The sequence below is a fragment of the Panicum virgatum genome, chromosome 8N (genome assembly GCF_016808335.1).
Source record: "Panicum virgatum strain AP13 chromosome 8N, P.virgatum_v5, whole genome shotgun sequence".
NCBI lineage: Eukaryota > Viridiplantae > Streptophyta > Magnoliopsida > Poales > Poaceae > Panicum > Panicum virgatum.
The window spans coordinates 33,639,644-33,653,153 of record NC_053152.1 but is presented as its reverse complement, the minus strand read 5'-3'; the positions used below and the strand labels follow the sequence as shown (position 1 = coordinate 33,653,153).

General features: G+C 52.1%; 1 protein-coding gene and 2 long non-coding RNA genes across 3 annotated transcripts; 1 reads left to right on the top strand and 2 right to left on the bottom strand.

Moving 5' to 3' along the window:
• Window positions 1-2,484: 2,484 nt before the first annotated feature.
• On the bottom strand, window positions 2,485-4,311 carry LOC120686885. Its single transcript, XR_005680432.1, has 2 exons — window positions 2,979-4,311; window positions 2,485-2,629 (listed from the first exon to the last, which is right to left on the bottom strand). It is a non-coding gene; the product is annotated as an uncharacterized LOC120686885 (long non-coding RNA).
• Window positions 4,312-5,008: 697 nt separating this feature from the next.
• LOC120686570 lies at window positions 5,009-7,181 on the bottom strand. The gene has a single exon (XM_039968783.1). The coding sequence runs from the start codon at window positions 6,973-6,975 to the stop codon at window positions 5,344-5,346; it is 1,632 nt and encodes a 543-aa protein (XP_039824717.1). The 5' UTR covers window positions 6,976-7,181; the 3' UTR covers window positions 5,009-5,343.
• A 1,662-nt stretch (window positions 7,182-8,843) lies between these two features.
• On the top strand, window positions 8,844-12,510 carry LOC120686870. The gene is made up of 2 exons (XR_005680422.1): window positions 8,844-10,883; window positions 10,960-12,510. It is a non-coding gene; the product is annotated as an uncharacterized LOC120686870 (long non-coding RNA).
• The last annotated feature ends 1,000 nt before the right edge of the window (window positions 12,511-13,510 follow it).

The following is a 13,510-nucleotide window of genomic DNA, read 5'->3' as shown; positions in this document are numbered from 1 at the left end:
CCAACAGCCTTGCAGGGAGGGGGAGGAGGCCTGGTGAGGAGGGAAATTGAGCGAGGGAAGGGAGGAGATGGTCCCCGCGCAAGGACTCGAGAAGTAGCTTACCGGAGACGGCGAATCGACGGCGGGGGTAGATTCCGGTCGGGGAAATGCGGGGCTGAGCTCGGGAAAGCTTGGAGTAGGTGCAAGGGAAGACGAGGAGGCCCTGGGTGCGCGGAATCGGAGGACGGTGGCCGGAGTTGGTCGGGGCGCAGGCGACGGGGGCGGCTCTGCTCGGCTCGAGCGCAAGGAAGAAGAAGAGAATGGAAACACGGCAGCTCAGGGATAAGGTCGGGGGGGCTTCGTCGGGGATAAGGACGTGTGCGGAACGAGGATGGCCGGCGCGTGGCACGAGGATGGTCGGCGGCGGTGGCGACGTGCGGCGCGCCGTGATTCGTGCAACGCACGCCGAAACAGAGTGCCGGGCGGACCGTCCGGGCGGGAAATTTGGGGCCGTGACAATCTCGAAACGGAACGTCCTTCGGAGTTCCTTCAGGGGCCGTTTAGTTTCCAAAAATTTTTGCCTTCTTTTTTAGATATGAATGGAGTATTAAATGCAGATAAACGACAAAACTAATTGCACATTTTGGATGTACATGACGAGATGAAACTTTTGAGCCTAATTAGTGCATGATTAGTCATAAGTGCTACAGTAACCCCACATGTGCTAATGGTGCGTCAAAGGCCTCAAAAGATTCGTCTCGCGGTTTCAAAGCGGGTTCTGAAATTAGTTTTTAAATTAGTGTAAAAAAATCATTCTGACATTTAGTCAAACAATCGATTTGACAACAAAAAAAACTTTTATTTTGTGAACTAAACGGTGCCTGACTTTATTTGGCACTGCTTGAGAAAGAGACCCCACCCGGCAGAACCCCAACCTGGACGCCCAGCCGGCCAGCCCGACACACGCGGGCGGCGCGAACACGACAGGCACGATCCAGGTTCAGGTTCAGGTTCAGGTTCGGCGCACCACCCTCTCCTCCGATCCGTGTCTGGCTCAGCAGCACGTGCTCCTCCTCCGACGAGGACCGCCCGCCGAGCCAACCATCCGCCGCCGCCGCCCCGCGCCAGCACCAGCAAGGCCCGCCCCCCATGTGATGCGACCCTGTGAGACTGTCGCCGTGCTCGTTCACACACACCACCACCAGCGCTCCTGCGTTCGCAGTCGCACACCACAGATGCGTCGTCGCCTGGCTCCACCGACGGCACGCCGCCGCCGCCTTCTTGCAGCTGGCACGGCATCGCCGGCATCCGGTCACAACTCACAAGTCAACCACCACGGCATTGCATCAGAGTAGTCGCAGTCGAGGAACTGTAACCACTCCACTCAACAGTAGTAAAAGGATCGAATCATCAGGGAACAACCCAGGACGCGTATTGAAGAGAGCCAGACGAATGAAAACTCGTTTTTAAACCGGCTACTCGAGTAGTCGTTATCCTGTCCGCACGGTCTGCACCGAGATCTGTGCATTCTTGTCCTATGTGGCTGTATTTCCTTGTATTCTATATTTTCACTAACATATTTCTTCTATGCACAGAGTGAAGGACAGTGTGGATCCCAGACAAAGCCAGAACGTTTCTGCCAGCCCCTCTGCAGTTCTTCACGCGTGGGAGATTATTTTATCTGGCGTTCACACCCCATAAACCCGTAAACGCAAAAAACCATCACATCAAATGTTTTAATATATGCATGGAGTAGTAAATGAAGTCTATTTACAAAATTTTTTGCATAGATGGGCTGTAAATCGCGAGACGAATCTAATGAGCCTATTTAATTCATGATTTGCAACAGTGATGCTACAGTAACCATCCACTAATTATTTCATGATTTGCATCTGTGATGCTACAGTACCACCCGCTGATTATTGATTAATCATGGATTAATTAGCATCATTAGATTCGTCTCGCGATTTACAACCCATCTGTGCAAAAAATTTTATAAATAGACTTCATTTAGTACTTCAAATTAGTAAGATTCCAACTCAAAAAAATTTTGCGCTTGAACTAAACAGAGCCTTAACCGTTCAATCAGCTCTTTTATCTTGTACTGCAGCTGCTGCCAGCAATAATATTTTCTTGTAGTGTGCTCACTAACGTGTGGTTGTGGTTAGCCGTTACTAATATTTAATTGTTTTATTATTTTTTGGACTGTAGTTCATGCCAGCGATAATATTTTATTGATAGTGGAATAAACATGTACCGGTTGATACATGCTGGTACCTTAACAATAAATACTTACTTGTAGTGTCATATTTACACCATTTTTCTGAATTCACGTGTGCTGGTACCGAATACACTAGTGTCATTTATACAAGTACTCATTTGTATGGTACATTGTGATACCTGTATTAGTGTTCTTTTAAGCAAGTGTTATAGAACGAAGCCAACTAAACTCAGTGCAATTTTTTTTTGAATTTTGAATTGAAGTAGCAGACGTACAAGAACAAATTAGCTTCTCGGAAAATAGTAAGAACATCTATTTAAGAGACATTATCCGGTACCATCCAGTAGCAAAATACATGATTGATCTACAATCACAACTGGTTGGCCCACGAGCTCGTTGTCTGCTCCGCCCTTGCTCCCTCGTCTTCAACTGAAACATGAACATATCACAACCATGTATATGACTGAATTGGTATGTGACTGAAGCATGTAGTTGACTGAATTAACAACCATACTGAAGCATACATGTGACCGAATCTAGGCAAAACTGAAGCACACAGCAGCACAATCAAGAAACCTTGGAACATATATTCAGAGTTTCAAGTACTGGTACACAGGTAGGAAACTTGTAATAACATCATCCTAGTAATATAATTGTAGCCTACATTTGCTAAATTGGACATCTAGGTACTGCATGGTAGTAATGAACAGCTACTTCATCTTAAGCCTAAATTGTTGTGAACCAATGGAACAGAACAATGTTGTGAATATCAACTCACCGAGTTCATATCATCGAAGACCACATCTTCAGATGACAATAGATCCTGCGGCACCCGGCCATCGAGGACCGTGGGAGGAACCACCGATTGGTGCATCAGTCCACATACTGCTTGCTGCCGCCGCCATCTCGTTCCTCCTCACGCTCTTCTCCTCGGCAGGGGAGGTCACTACCTCGGCCCGACCGGACATCCATGAGCTGCTCGTGAACCTTCAATGTAGGTAGATGTACATGACTCTGGTATCATCAATTCATGATCCGAGGATTGAACTAGTCACATACCTGAGAGCAATGCGACTAATTTCTTCAAAAAAAAAAGTGACTAGTCACATACCTGAGAGCAATATGACAATTCATTGTCGTAGATGAGCATTGCATTTGCAATTGGCAACCCAAATCAAGCATGCGCCCAGAAATTTTTGAAGCAAAACAACCAGAAATCATATAGGACAAAAACCCCACCTAAACCACCAAGAAAAGCACCAAGCCGGCCAGAAAACGTCGGCATTCCCGACCAATCTCTCCCCGGAATAGCGTCAATCCCACACGCCCAGCACCCAAACTCGAAGCAAATTAAAAAAAATCCAGTCTAGCTCGTCTGGTGCGAGGAGGAGCAGGAGGCAGCTCAGGCGGGATACAGGAGGCGCGGCGGGTGATGTACCCGGTGGAGGCATCTGTACTGGGAGGTTGGGACGGCTAGCGCCTGGCCTGCGGCAGCAGGACGGGACGGGCGGCGACCATGCGCGGGATGGGCGGCCGGCGTGCCTCCTTTGCCGCCACGCGCTGGGAACGGGGTGGACGGCGCAGCCTCCGGCCTGCTCCGCAACCGCGTGCGTGGAGGAGGGGCCGCGCGCGGGAGGGGCAGCACCAGCTCCTGCCGGCCTGGTAGCGGGAGGGGCGGCCGCGACCACCGGCCCACCCGGCAGCGGCAAGGACCTCCTTTGTCGCCGGCGGGGACGGGCAGCCGCGACGCGTCTCCGTCGGCGCAGGAGAGCCCTGCGTATACCGGATCTGGGAGATCACTGTGCAGACCAATCTGGCCTCCTCAAAGGCAGCCGTCGGCATCCGTCCCCCACCCGACGCAGCGGCGAGGGCGATAGCGTCGGGGGGGCGGGGTGGGCTGTCCGCCGGTGGCGGAGGTGGCGGGCGAGGAGCTGGCAAATCTGCCGGATTTGAGCCCGCCAACGCCGGATCATGTCACGCCATCGCTGGATCTGGGCGCGCCACCGCAGAAGCCGCTCGTTGACCTCGGGAGCACCAACCGTGTGTTGAGACGGAGAGGACGAGAGAGAAAGCAAATGGTTCAAACGATTTTGGAATGTGGCGACGGAGAGAGTATCTTTTTATTCTGTATAACAGCTGTACATATATACGTACAGAGTACACGATTTGATGTAAACCTGTTCTATTCTTACAGTGTCCAGATCTCGAGGTAAAAATAGAGGTACAGGATAACCCCTACACGGTACCCGGTTCCTAGAAATCTTCATTCGCCAGAGCATTCTGCATCTGGCATCTGCTCCGGCCTCTCCTCTGCCAGAGATCATCCATCGATCGCATTGCAGCCTCCACCAACCGTGCAGCACGGCCCGTACAAACCCCCGTCCCTTAATTCAAGGCGCTGCCTCCTGCTGCAGCTGCGGCGGGTGCTGCCGGCCGGCCGGCCGGTCAGACGTGTACCTGCAGTGCTGTACCCTCCGGCCCTCCCTCCCCCGTCCATGATCAAGCAAGAACCACCGTCAACACCGGCGGAGGCTGTAATCACGGCCGCCAACGATGGCCACCGGCCCTGATCCGCGATTACCGGCGCGGTCAGCTTCAGCTGCCACACTGCCTGGAGCCCTGGACAGCGATGGCGCCGGATTCACTTGCAGACTTTTGCAGTTGCAGCCTCTGAACAAACCCAGATCAGACATCCTGGTAGAAGTAGAACAGGAAAGCAACCTGCCAGAATGGTGTGGAACAGAACAGTGGTAGATGCGCATCGGTCAGCAAACTCCGAAGGTTGATGAGGACTGGAACATGAACGAATGAACAGTGAACAGTGGCGCTCATCGATTAGTAAGCTGAAGCTGAATTCCTTCAGATCAGATCAGGGATTGCATTCGTACAACATCTTTCAGTGTTCTTATTGTTTCCAGCACGCTAAGCCACTCGTAATAATCTACCAAAACTACGCTATCCAACAGGACACATTTACAAGATCATCATCACAAGCATCACACACGCGCACACGAACACGAACACGGAGAGCAAGAAGCAGATGGAAGCAGCCAGCCGGAGGCGAGTTGATTTGATAAATACAAGCAGAGCTAGGAGAAGGCTTGATTTGATACGGGTAGGGTATCCTCCTTCCCGACCGGCGGTCACGTCCGCGGGAACACGCCGAGCATCTTCCCCTTGCCGAGGCACTCGGCGAGCCTCTTGGCGCCGTCGACCTCGGCGGCCATCAGGCCCTGCAGGAACCCGCACGCGCCGGCGGCCATCATCTGCTTCCGGCACCGCCGGGACTGCGACACGGCCAGCAGCACCGCCACGGGGAACCGCCGGTCCACGCCGCGGGCGCCCGCCGGGTCCAGGAGCCGCACCGCGCCCGCGACGCCGCGCTCGTCCCGACGGAACAGCTTCCGGCACGCGCCCGACGACGCCAGGAGCGCGGCCAGCGCGCGCGCCGCGGCGTCGCGCTCGGCCGCGGGCTTGGCCTCCAGCATCCACACCAGCCGCGGGACGGCGCCCTCCAGCTCGCGCCGCGACTTGCCCCCGCCGCCGCCGGCGGCGTTGCCGCAGAGCTCGGCGAGCGCCAGCGCGGCCTCCGTACGGGTCGGGGGCCGGTCACTGCCCAGCGCGGCGGCGACGTGCGCCGCGAAGCTGGCGGACGCGGCGATCTCGGCGATGTAGCGGAAGGAGGCCATGTTGCGGAGGAGCCCCAGCGCCGGCGCCAGGCCCGGCTCGTCGCCGCGGCTGGCGTCGAGGAAGTCCTTGACGCAGGCGAGGGCGCCCTCCTGGAAGGCCTCGACCTTGAGCCGCTGGCCCTCGTCGCCGTCGCCGGCGGTCAGGTTCTGGAGGCACCCCAGGGCCAGCTCCTGCGCGCGCGGGGTGCCGAGGGACACCAGCTGCAGGAGCAGCGGCAGCGCGCCCTCGTTGCGGAACCACGGGAGGAGGTCCGGGAACGCGGCCAGGTTCCGGAGCACCCCGGCCGCCGCGGCCTGGGTGGCGGGCGTCCCGCCGGCGCACGCCGCGAGGAGCGCCGCCACCCCGCCGCGCGCGGCCACGGCGGCCGACGCGTCGCGCGAGGCCGCCGTCAGCGGGAGCAGCGCCGCGCACGCGTGCTCCGCGCCCGCGCCGCCGGACTCCAGCGCGCGGCAGAGGTGGGGCACCACGGCGCCGGCCTCCTCCGCCAGGAACCGGCACGCGGCGCCCGAGGACGCGAAGGCGGCCAGCACGGCGACGGCCCGCTCGCGGGAGGACGGGAGGAGGTCGCCGCCGGCGGAGTCGAGCAGCGCCGCCACCGCGGAGACGGCCGCGGCGGCGGCGGGCGCCGGCAGCGCCGCCGCGGTGCCCGCCAGCTCCTCCAGCGCGGCGGCGCGGGACGCCGCGGAGCCCAGGCGGAGCCGGGAGATCAGCGCGTCCACGCCAGAGTCCGCCGCAGCGGCGGGTGGAGCCGACATGGCGAGGAGGCGCGCGTCGGCGGCGAGCTGGGACAGCGAGGCGGCGGCGGACGAGAGCAGGGAGACGGTGTGCAGGTGGCCGAGCCTCGGCGCGTCCGCGGCGGCGGACAGCAGCGCGCCGAGCTCGGCGGCAATGGGCGCGAGCAGTGGCGCGGCCGGCGGGACCGCGGGGCTGGCGAGGGCGGTTGACAGCGCGGCGAGCGAGGCGGAGATGGACGGCCAGTGGCGGCGGAAGGCCGGGGCCGAGGCCGCCGCTGCGGGCACCGCCTCCAGCAGCCGGAGGCACTCCGTGAGGTCGGGATCCCCGGACTCCGGCGGCGGCGGCGGCATGGCGCGGCGCGCGGCGGGAGAGGAGGCGAGGGGAAAAAAATCGGAAATTTGGGGGCGTTGGCGCGTGGAGTGCGGAGCTGCGCTGAATCAGCGCGCCAACTACTCTCTCTCTCTCTCTACTAGTACGCGCTATTTTACTGGCCTTGTCTCGTATGGGCTTTTTGGTAATTTGAGTGATACTAGAACGTGTCAGTTTCTTTTTCTCTTTTTTTTGGTAGGTGACTCAGGGCCTGTTTGGCTCCAGGACTTTTTCCAAAAGTCCCTATCACATCAAAAGGAATCTTACTATTTTATATTATTAAATAAAATCTGTTTATAAATGTTTTTTGACAACTGAGTGCTTTTTCGCGAGACGAATCTAATGAGCCTAATTAATCGATGATTGGCTACAGTGATGCTACAGTAACCATTCGCTAATCATAGATTAAGATACATCATTAGATTCGTCTCGCAGTTTAGCCCCAGGGTTCTGCAGTTAGTTTTATAATTAATATTTATTTAATACTTCTAAATACTAAAAAGTCCCTAGGACTTTTTTGAAGTCCCTCAATCTAAACACCCCCTCAATGCCACTCTGTCAGTGTGAGCTCGGGTGCTTCCATTCCAATATTCCATGGACTTGTGGACCTTGGAAGCGTTGGTTCATCAGGAAACCCGGGCAGGGTTTCCCGGGAGCACATAAAGATGATGTGCTGCTCAAACCTACTTGTGTCGACTCTTGAATCATCAGGTCATTATCATTCAAAGTTTCATGGGAGACGGCACCTTTGTTATTTTGCAGTAAGTGTCATAAGGATGTCAATAATATAGTTGATGCAAAATATGCTAAAACGATGCAAAAATATAATTTTGATGCATTGAAGAGAGAGGACATTCTTGGGCGGGTTTCAAGTCAGGAACTGCCATTGCCTCGCTGCTTTAGGGAAATAATTGAAGTGTGTAATTTTTTTTTTCTGAAATAGGTTGTTGCAACATCTCTGCTTGACTACTCGAATGATCCAATAAACGAGAGAAAAAGTGAAAGGATCTATGTACTTGTTTTAGACCACGACGATTTTTTCTTTGACTATGTTTTCTTTTCTTTTGTGCTCTGGATCCATGAAAGTATTGAAAAATGTAAATCCATTTCTTTTGAGCTTAGTGTGCTTTACCAAAAAGGTTACCCAGCTTCTTTCCCCCAGAACCCAACAGGGAAAGGTTCCACAATTTAGTTGTGATCCGTAAGGTATGGCATCACCAAAAGGAAATGCAGAAATCGGAAACGAACCTGCATGTCCTCCGAACTAGTATATCATAGGCAAAATAGGCAAAGACATCCCTGAACTCTTGAGAAAGGGTCAACTTCGTCCTCGTACTTTTCCGCAGACCAAATTAGTCCCTGAACTGTTGGATTTGGGGTCCGTTTCGTCCTTCCGCCGTTTTCCGTCCACACCGTCAGTTTAGCGGCAACAGGGCATGTGAAAGGACCAAACTGCCCCTGTTTTTTTCCAGCCCCAACCCACATCCGCCTGGGAGGCGAGCCTGCATTGCTCTCGGCCACCGCACGCGCTAGGAGGCGAGCCCGTGCCATCCCCTCCCATCCTCGGCGGCGCCTGAAGCTGCTCCTCCCCACGCCTGAAGCCGCTCCTCCCCGATGTCAGGCCGCTTCTCCTCGATGGCAAGCCGCCCCTCCATCCTCGGCGGCCGCCGCACTGGGAGGGCAGGCCGCGCCGTCCCCTCCCATCCTCGACGCACTGGTTTTCCCCACGCCTCCCCTCCAGCCTCCGCGTCGCCTAGGAGGGGGCCATCGTCCAGATCCGGCTGCGTGCCCGCCGTTTGTCTGTTCCCGTCCTCCTCCGCCCGACCTCAGCCTCCTTTTTCCGGTGGCCTTAAGGAGGTAAGCAGATAGCCCGCGTTGCGTACTGATTTAATGTTGCACTGTCCAATGTGGATGCACTATCCAATGTTATTATTTTGCTGAATCTGACGGTAGAATAAATCATATAGGGTTAACAGAAGATGGGAGATTCAGAGGTATTGCTTGTTAGGTTTCATTTCAATGGGGAATTTGTTGTTGATGGAACCTTGGTGGAATATTGCAATGGGGATTATGGAGTTTCACACATAGATAAGGATAAATTGTCGATCCCAGAGCTTGAAGGGCATCTACCGGATCTCACAACCTTTAGAAGGACTGTTCGGATGTTTTGGTTGCCACTTGGTGCACCACTGAATTCTGGAATGAGGATGCTTGTAGATGATAAGTCATGCCTTGACATGCTTGATGCAGTAGGGTCATATGGGGCTCTAGACATTTACACTGAATTAATTGATGTGGACTTGGCTGCAATGAGTGAATCAGATGGTGGTGTGTTTGACCAATCTGCAGAATATGAAAACATGTTGCGTTTGGATGCTCCTGCCACACATGAGGTTGCACAGGATGGTACACAAGTTGAAGAAGAAGAGGTAGATACTAAATATGTTGTCATCGGATTTACATCTGATGAGGATGATGAAGCAATGGAGATAAGAACTAACTACAAAGCATATATGTCTGAAAGGAATAAGAGATAAGGCATACCATTGGACAGCCCAAACTCAATGGATCCTCCAACAGGGAATGACACTAACAGGGACAGTGTCATTGATGAGGATGATTTTGGAGATGGAATTGCATATTTTGAGTCAGATGAAGATGTATCCTACGATGATGACAGTGACACAGATGCCAAGAGAAGGAAGTGCAGGTTCGCAATATTTGATAGCCGTGCGGAGACACCTCAGTTTGGCTTAGACATGTACTTAGAGGCAAGAAGGAATTAAAGGATGCAATAGAAAAGGTATGCTCTGAAAAAGAAGGTAAATATTAAGTTTCCTAAGAATGACAAGTAGAGGTTGAGGGCTGTTTGCTCATGGAAATGTTGTCCTTGGGTATTGCATGCTTCATACAACTCGAAAAGTGATTGGTTTCAGATTGTGACATACAATCCCACCCATTCATGTTGCCCAGTTTTAAAAAACAAGAAGTTATCTACAGCTAGAATATGTGACAAATATGAGAGTACTATCAAGGCTAACCCAGCATGGAAGGCTAGAGCAATGAAGGAGACTATACAAGAAGACATGGGTGTGGAGGTTTCTTTGACAATGGTGAAAAGAGCAAAAGTGAAAGTTATCAGAAAGGTAATGGATGCTCGAAGTGGTGAGTATTCTAGGTTGTTTGACTATGCTCTTGAGCTGAAGCGTAGTAATCCTGGAAGTAGTGTGCACATTGCCCTGGATCCTGAAGAAGAGGAACATGTGTTCCATAGAATTTATATTTGCTTAGATGCTTGTCGAAGGGGTTTCTTAGATGGATGCAGGAGGGTGATAGGGTTTGATGGTTGTTTTCTAAAGGGTCCTATGAAGGGAGAACTATTGTCAGCTATTGGAAGAGATGCAAACAATCAGATTGGTGAAGAAGATGCCTGGTCGGCCACAAACAAAAAGGAGACAGGATCCTTCAGAACGAGTGAACTCTAGTCATAAGTCATCCAGAGTTGGAGTTAAGATTAGATGCCGACATTGCCAAGGCACTGGACACAACTCTAAGACATGCTCCGTGAAACTAGTGTTTATACAATTCATCTATTTAAGATTTATGTTTACACATTTTTAGCACGCCTTTCTTTTTCACAATAAGAGTGACATGCCTCTGACTGTTCTCCTTAACTGTGCAGCAGAAAAACTCGACAACCAGCAACAATCCTGGTCATTCTCATGGATCATCTTCTATCCACAACAATAATGCTCCATTGTCCATTGAACCAGCAACATCTAAAGGGAAGGAGCCAGCTACAACTTCGGGCACAAAATCAACTAAGAGAAAGGATTTTGAGGGCTATGGATTGTATTACAGTGAACGCACTGGTGCATCATATATTCAGGTTAGTAAGTTCTATTAAATTGATCAATCTCTATGCATTATTCAATTAAATTGATCTAACTTCAATTGGTTTGCAGACTGGGAAGAAAAGTAGATTGGTGTCCTTTGGCACTTCTAACTCTAAAGCTAAAGCTTCTGCTGTTGGGAATGCCTCTGTTGTCATTGAGACAAGTGCTGGGCATCCCACCTCATCTGCACGAGCAACGATCAATGTTACAGGCAGCCGTACAACTGCAAAGATCCAGTCTACTTCGCCTACACAAGGTCAACAGAAAAAGGCAGCATAGCATCTTGTATCATCTGAGAAGATCATGTAATGGCTTATGTGCTATGGCTTTCAGTTTGTAAGCACCCAGTTTGTAATGGTTTTAGTTTGAACCTGAGACATTTTCTTCTATCATCTGCTACTTTGTTTGAACAAGAGACATTGAGTCAAATATTGCCTGCTGAAATGCCATGATCAAAACTGAGGAAATTTTTCAGCGACAATTCATTGCATTTATCAATATTACATTCATGGATTGCCATCCCCTACATGCCTACAACAGCAGCCAAAAGGCCACATGCCATTACAACACAAAAACACAACAAGATTCCTATAAACCTACGTTGCTCACTAACAATGGCTTTCAGTTTGTGATTTTCTTATCGTGCCTCTTGTCTGAAACCAAGCAGTTCATCCCATTGCCCATGAAAATGTCGTAGAATCTGTGACAAGCTTGCATTCATAGACACCATGTCCTGAATCACTCGATTTGCTCTTCCAGAAAATTCTGGGTCAATCCAGTACTTGAAATCGCAAGGATTCTCCACATTTGCGCATTGCAAGAACCTTCTCCCTGCATCCACACCTGACCATCCGCAAGCCAAATTTGGGTACTGTCCATGGCGGCAGGTAATCCCCGTCCGGACCACCATTCCTTCTCTGTGTTCTTCGAGCAAGGATTCGAGCTGCAAAAAACAAAAGAATTCGTCAGGAAATCAAAGCAGGAAAGGAATCGATTTGAACCACAAAATAGCCATGGAAGCCTCACCTCCATCTCTCCACGCCTGTGATCTGATTCCTCATCGTGGCTTGTTCTTCCCTCTCTCCCCAGCCTCTGCCTGCTGCCACGCACCATCAGCAACACAAGGAGACCGACGGGACGAGCTCTGGGGCGGCTGCAGCGACCACAACGGCGGGAGGAGCTCTGGGAGGCGAGCACAGCGGTGGGAGGAAATCAGGGGGGCGAGCAGAGCGGCGACCAGAGCTGTGGGAGGGAGCAGTGGGAGGAACGACGACCAGAGCAGTGGGAGGGAGCGGCAGGGGTAGCTTTGGCCCCTGCCGAGGCGCTGCCGACGAAGGAGGACTGGACTGCGTCAGCGCTGGCGCCGAAGGGGCGACGAAGGGGATGCGTCGATGAAGGGGATGCGAGCGGATGGGGCTGGGGCTGGAAAAAAAATGGGGGCAATTTGGTCCTTTCACATGTCCTGTTGCCGCTAAATTGACAATGTGGACGGAAAAACGGACGGAAGGTCGAAATGGACCCCAAATCCAAAAGTTCAGGGACTAATTTGGCCTGCGGGAAATTACGGGGACGAAGTTGACCCTTTCCCAAGAGTTCAGGGATGTCTTTGCCTATTTTGCCTATATCATACTCAGTGGCGAATCTAAAATTTTAATTTGGGGAGAGTTCATCTTTCTCGTCTTCTTTCTCCCTCCCTCCCTCTCTTTTTATTTTTCTTTTTCCTCATTTTTTCCTCTTCCTCCTCTCCCTCTTCCTCCTCTCGATTCATGGTTGAAATTTGTAAAGAGGGCTTTGGGGGCTCCATGGGTTGTATAGGGGTAGGCGGACCGCTGATCATACTTGCACTGCCACCGGACTCAGCTAGTATAATAATAGAGAAGCTTAATTTGCTGGCTGCCAATAGAAAAACTCTTTTTTTGCTTAAACAAAATATACAATAATCCTCTCCCTAATACTGTAGTACTAATACTGCATGCTGCTCCTGTACTATTGGTGCTGTGCGTACAGTGTCCTGACAATGGAACCGGTCCTTCCATTTCCACCCACAGCTCTCTGTCCGTGGGCCCCACCGGCATAAAATGGTGGGGCCCACGCATCGTCCGCAGGGAATAAATACGGTAAGATTGGGGCTGCAGCTGGGGAGAGGAGAAGGTTGGAAGCTGGAAAGTTGGTGAGAGCACATGAAGCCCGGGACGGAGCCGATCCTAGCGTTCGCCTGTAAAGATTCTTGCAACAACGCGTGCCGGATGATCTGCACGATCAGCATCAGCTGCCTGCAGCTAGGCAGCTACTATGATCTTGTAAGTTTTATTTTTTTTTTTAAAAAAAGATCTTGCAAATGTTCAGTGCGCCTGCCATGCCATCTCATCTGGTCCGATACTTTGCCACTGGTCCCTGCGAGTGGCACACAAGTGATGGAGCCGGTAGGTCAGTAATTTCATTTCGTGCTAGTGTGGTGGATTGAGCACGTACACCCTGGTAAAAATTACATCTCGAGAGAAAGTTGGGTGATGTCGATGCAAACCATTGTTGTTGTTTGTAGTATCCATCTCACCATTTGATCTGATTAGGTTTTTCTAGATAGTACGTTGGGACCTTTAAAAGTCGCCAAAATTCGTAC

Coding starts and splice junctions, on each gene's coding strand:
- LOC120686570 (XM_039968783.1), bottom strand. CDS start 6,975: ATGCCGCCGCCGCCGCCGGAGTCCGGGGATCCCGACCTCACGGAGTGC.